The 6,623-nt window shown below is 28.0% G+C and overlaps 1 protein-coding gene across 1 annotated transcript; it reads right to left on the reverse strand.

The window, feature by feature from the left end:
* Window positions 1-549: 549 nt before the first annotated feature.
* Window positions 550-5,697, reverse strand: LOC108760716 (uncharacterized). Its single transcript, XM_018506814.1, has 5 exons — window positions 5,599-5,697; window positions 4,352-4,454; window positions 3,895-4,016; window positions 2,330-2,453; window positions 550-812 (listed from the first exon to the last, which is right to left on the reverse strand). Exons 1-5 carry the CDS (start codon window positions 5,641-5,643, stop codon window positions 748-750), a joined length of 459 nt encoding a protein of 152 aa, XP_018362316.1. The 5' UTR covers window positions 5,644-5,697; the 3' UTR covers window positions 550-747.
* Window positions 5,698-6,623: the final 926 nt, after the last annotated feature.

Here is a 6,623-nt window from a genome sequence, read left to right on the forward strand (position 1 = left end):
ATCTTCGTCTTATGTTATGTTTTTTATCGTTTTGACTAATTCTGTAAACATTGATAATGATCCGATAGTGATCGAAACATCTGTTAGCCGGCATGTTATTAAAGTTCATAATAATTAATTAAGACATTTTTACTTATCTACTAATTTGTCTATACGTAATATTTCTGGCTCATAGTCCTTTTCTTTCAGCTCGTTTTTAAATTATTGAGACATTTTACCATTATATAATAATTTTACGAGTTGATTCATAAATAAATTTAATTAAAACGTTTACAGTCGTTTTTTGTTGACTAGGCTCTGATCCATATATAATTTTATTGATTAATTTAAAGTTATTCTTATACTTAAAAAGTCATGTTTAGATGCAACTTTACCAGAGAAAAATGTTGCTTCATTTAATACGGAGAACAATCTCGTGTCCATATGGGTGTCACAGTGAATACTGTGATACCCATATATGTTGTTCTATGTGCGTGGGTGGTTGGGTATATAAAAATAAATTATCGAAACCCTTTAATTTAATTTATTTGACATCAGCAATATGATTTATAAGTAAGATTTATTGTGAATCTACAGAAATGGCGTTTTACTTTGTTTAAATCCCGATATCTCAGAAATTTTATATTTACTATATTGTCATTGCATATAATATATGTATATATATTTATGTATAGGAAATATTATGATTTTCTATCCAGCCGACATACTGCATTTTACAATCTTGTTTTACCATCTCTCACCGTTCATTCAGTGAAAGCACTGTAGTAAACCACAGGCTCTCTCTTCCCGAGTCAATTGGCTGTTTTCGTTTACTGGAAAAATTGAAAACAAAATTATAAGCAATATTGTAAAATATTCATGAACTATGTACATTATTATATCATATATGTAATATAAAAGTGCGCATTATATAATTCGTATTATAATCAACTTCTGACGTTTGTACAAAACGATTGTATAAAAACGTATTTAAAGAATGCTTACACTGTTTTAGTAACTAACAATGAAACGCAACCAACTGATCCCCTCCAATTAATAAACTTTGAATATGTCAAAATATAAATAAAAATAAGTATTCGTTTTTTAAATACTTACATGTTAAATCGCACGTTTACATTGAAATGCAGATTTGTCATCAGTTATTTTAAAATTAAATGGCATTCCAAAATTAAAATGGCGGATCCAATATGTAAAAATTCCCAAATTTGGTACGGCAGATTAAAATGCTAAGTTCTGTTGGCTTTGAGTGACACTCATTTTCCAGAAGTTCTTCGAGTCACTTGTCAGATGTTTAGTTGACAAGATATCAATAAAAAAGATCGAATCTCTCAATAACATTCATGGAATTTTTTAACACCCGATAAGACAGATCATTCAAAAGACTTAAAGAAAAATACAATCAATGGACTCCTCAAAATATTAAACTAAATGTATATACAACCATGGGCATTAGGAGTCACCGCTAGATATTTATTGCGTAATATTATCTGATATTTATAAAATCTATAATTACAATAATTTGGACGTTTTGGCTAACAATTTTGAGCCATCCTCAGCAATAATAATTACCGCTATACAATAAAAAATTTTTAATTTTGGATCCGTCATTTTAAATTCTGAAATTTGAATGACAGATTCATAATAAACGATTCTAATATCCTTTAGTGTGTGTGTGTGTGTGTGTGTGTGTGTGTGTAAGATATAAATTAAATAATATAATTATTTCTTTAAAAAAATGGCAAGCACGAAACGATTAAAATTGTTTTGTATGTGAACGTGTATGCGAGGATTGATATCGAAACGCAAAAAATTGTCACTTTTTGCACATAAAACATTTTTAAATATTCAGATTGACTGTATCGATTTTATATACAGATTCGTCACTGTCGAGAATAAATATCGACGTTATATAAAAGACCTTTAGATCTTTTAATATTTAGTTTCTCAGATATTTTATTTGGTAGCTTGTTTGACGTAATAATTGTAATGATTGTAGATGAACTTGACAGCGACTCAACATTTATGCATTGTCGTAGTTACCCTTTTTATGTATTCCTTGATCGCATCGCATAGTATAATTACTACTAATTCACACAAAGGAAGAAAAGGTCCTACAACTATCAAAATTATCAACAGCAGAATAAGACTAATGAAAGTGCAACCCAGTAAATAGAGCGCAATTAATTTTACAACTTGAAGATTATATTAATTACACTCTGTTTACTGCATCGCACTCTTATTAACCTTGTTCTATTGTTGTTAATTATAACAAAATTGTGTGAAATAGGTAGAAAGGAAACATTTTGCGTGCTATTTTGAGTTTACTTACATGAATTCATACATTTCTTCCAATTCGTTAACATTTCCTCTGGAGGCTGTGGCTCGCTACGCTTGTTACCGCGTTCTTTTATATTTTCAATCATCTTGTCTGTAGCTAACTTTCCACCTTCCATCTGAAATAAAAGAAAAAAACATATAGTCACCTGAAATTACGGGTTGTGTATCTAAAAAATTAATTATTTGCTATCATTCTAATTAATTTTCATTAAGATTATGTAGAGCAATATACGGGATGTCTCAGAATGACCATCAAATATATCGTAGACCGGACTAAACTGAGTCGAAAGGTCCTCTATTATTATTCAATTTTCGCAATAGTGTACAAGATATTATTAAAAATCATCGAATATTGGTTTTCAATAATTTTTTACTCAAGTACTATCAAAATATATATAAGTTTGTAGAAGGTACTGCATTTTCGGTAAAACTGCAGAAAAAGGGAGCACCCGCCAACGACCTTGACCTTGACATATGTTGTCAAGATCATCACCCTGAGTAACCTTCAAGTTTTAGCCGTCGCTTGTCCATCGTTAAAAAGTTATTAACAAAAAAGTTTGAGAAATAACGTATACGATATCCCTTTTTCACCATATAAAACAGAAATTATCTGCTTTAAAGTATATTTTACAACTTTCCACAAGAAGCGAGTCCCATCTCACCTCCCCCCTCCTGCTTGGGGGCGCACACGATTTTCATATTTTCTTATATAATTTTTGTTCTTAGAACAGAAAATTTTTCCTACTTTACTCTGCATACATGTATAGTTTACGATACATGGTTTGGTTAGCCCTGCTTGGAGAGAGTACAACATCCACGCGAAACGTGGAGGTAGAATCGATGGAAGTCGTTTCGCGTGGAAATCGTGCACTCCCAAGCAATGGAGAGTTGAAACAGAAGTCGCTTCGCGTGGAAGTCGTGCGCTCCTAAGCAGAAATAAAACGTTATTTTTTCAAACTTTTTTGTTAATAACTTTTTAACGAATAACGAGAGATGACTAAAACTTATTGAAGGTTGCTCAGAGTTGTGACCTTGACAACATATGTCAAGGTCGAGGTCGTCGGCGGTTGCTCCCCTTTTCTGCAGTTTTATTGCATTTTCTTACTGTATATTGGCAACTTTTTTACCAACATGAGAAAATGCGCTACTAACAAATTCTGAAAAAATTCTCAGAACTTTATGAGAAGAAAATAAACAATTTTTGTCTCTTGCTTTTCTTTCTGTAAAGTTGCTAGAATTTGAGTAAAGAATTATTGAAAACCAATATTCAGCGAATTTTGGTAATTAACATCTTGCTAATTATTGCGAATATTACAAAATGGTAGAAAACAAAAAACTTAAGCATAATATAAAATTTAAGTACTAAAATTTCATATAACTTTTATAAGAAATTGTGTTACGAAAATAGACTATTTTTCACGTATTTATTACGTATCTTAACAAAACATGATTGGAAAAATAGTTATTTTATAATTGCTTCAATTTCGCACTATATTTTTTATCAGAATTCTTTATGTCTAATAATTTATTAGTATAATAATTATTACAAATTATTACCAAACTTTGCTTTTCCATTGTACAAGCCATAAAACCACAAAATGGTTTTAATTCTGCTTTGGCGTCTTCATTCCCCTCCTTCGTGCCATTCCAATCAAACTTTTGCATCGTAGTATTTAAATCTAAGAAATTGTAAAAGTTTTTTTAAATTACATATAATCCAAGAATACACTTTAAATATAAAAAAAATTTTATTAAAATATATACATACACAATTTTATTGTGCATTACTTAATGCTTTCTTCTAAATTTCTTTCGCAAAGATTTAGAAATTGCATAGTATTTTTGAAATTATTTTTTATTCTTAAGTTTTAAATTTCAAACTATACATTTAAAATAAGGAATTTTTAATGTATAATATTCTAAAGTCCTAATAATAATAATAATAATAATAGTAATGAGAAGATATTAAAAGGACTATATTTATTTATAAATTCATTATTTCTAGATAATTTACCTAAGAGTCCTTCTTCGTCCAGACATTCCCGTAATTTCGATACTTCGATTTCGAATTCTTTTGCCATTCCTTCCAGGATTTTATCATTATCATCTGCAATTACCTAAAATACAACCATATTACCACGCACTTCATTAATATGACAATCTTATAAATTATCATGATCACAATTATACTCAAAGTAATTATATGACATAGAAGATATAAATTATTTATACCACTTTATAAAAGAATTAGTGCATAATACATTTTAATTCTGTCGTTGTATTTGAAGTACCGTATTTGAAATATAAATATAATTTTATATTTTGTATTTTATATTTCAGCGGAGTACACAAAAGTATTCTATATTCTATTATATTTCAAATATTAAAATTGATAGTATTTATATTTTGTATACGTATTTTAATTAATTTAAGAAATTTAATTGCAATTAAATTATTTACAGATTTGAATTTTCTAAAATGAACGTTTAAATTATAAAAATTACTTGTAATATTACTATTCCGGCTTCGGTTTAAGGGTTGTTTTAAAACCAATAAATATATAATCACAGTGCGCAGTTAACATTAACTTGAAATTGTATAAATTCACAAAAAGAAATATATTAGATACGAAAATTAGATAGAATGGCCTTTTCCATTTACGTGTGTTTAATCTTATCGGTCGATTTTTACTCAATATATTATTGCTTTTATTTTGTATTTAAAATACTTTAATGATTTATAAACTTCGTTTTTTTCTACATTTACAGTTTATGATATCGAAAAAATTTTTCCATATATCTAGTCGATAGAAAATTTGATTTCCTACAAAAAAGTTCTGTTGATATTTTTTCGTATTTTGCGTTGTTTTCGAGATATATATTAAAAATAATACTAAAATATATTTTTTTAAATGACACTTCGTTAATATCTCCTAAATGCACCGCTAAATTTAATAGCATTTCTTTTAACTTATTTACATATCGAATGATCGTATGAATAAAATTGCATTAAAAAATTAGTTCCTTTTAAAAATCTCGAGCCAATAAGCTGTACAATACAATCCCAATTTAAAGCTTGCTTATAAAATGTACGATATTTGAAATTAAGAAGTAAATAATACAACTTTATTGTTTATTGTAAATTCTGCAAATAATCTATTTGTATAAAATGTTCTATTTAAATTTTTGTTAAAATAAGTTAAAAAAGAACCAGATATATATATATATATATTATACATGTATGAAAATAAAATTAACTTACGGTAGCAATTAGCGCTAAAATGAAAAACGTAAGTGATCTCTTCATTTTTCTACGTTTTAGTGATAGAAATGAACAACTTGCACAAAGTTAATCCAACAACTGAATACATTACATTTCTATAGTTCATATTTATATTGTCTGTGGTGTTGTGTGATGATCTTACATCATCGATATGCAAGAGAGAATGCTTTGTATAGAGATATACATGCTCGGAAATTTGCTGAAGCGCGATTAGTATAATTGGCCGACATATCAGATTTGCATAAGTTTCGATGCATTGTAATACTGCGCAATTACAACATGTTTGCTTCATAGTACATGTACGTATAAGTGGAAATTAGGTATATACATCAGTGTGTCGCATAGGTTACATTCAGAAAAAACACAGCATCACAAAGACTGTCACAAAAACACAGTTTTATATAAAACTGCTATTCAATCGAAATAATTAATAATGTATTATAAGTAAACACATAAAAACACAAGATAGAATACAAGTTTTAATCAGCATGCATACAAATAAATATAAATATATAAAGAAAATAAAATTTTACATTATCTTTAACTTTAATATATTGTTGTTTAATACACTGTTGTTTAATACATTGTTATTTAATAATTATTTTTTTATAAAGAATATAATTACAATTGTGGTTATAATTGCAACTCTGCAATCTAACGGCCTGCGCACAATAGAGGAACAAGAATTAGATATTAAGATTTCAACCTATCAGAAACCGCGTATTCCGATGTAATCAGTTTCTGATAGGTTGAAATCTTAATATCTAATTCCTGTTCCTCTATTGTGCTCAGGCCCTAAGACTTGAGAATATATTATATACATAAAATGATACTTATATTACTATTATTATATCTGCAAAAGTTACATTTTGAAGTATTAATGTGATTAATATAAGTAATATTTTGTGTAAGAAATACTTTTATTAAACAATATAATTTTGAAATATAGAGTTGTATTGCACGTTCACTGATAAGCCGACTCACGCTCACAACGCTTAAAAATT

Source organism: Trachymyrmex cornetzi, unplaced genomic scaffold (assembly GCF_001594075.2).
Source record: "Trachymyrmex cornetzi isolate Tcor2-1 unplaced genomic scaffold, Tcor1.1 scaffold23, whole genome shotgun sequence".
In the NCBI taxonomy this organism is placed as follows: domain Eukaryota; kingdom Metazoa; phylum Arthropoda; class Insecta; order Hymenoptera; family Formicidae; genus Trachymyrmex; species Trachymyrmex cornetzi.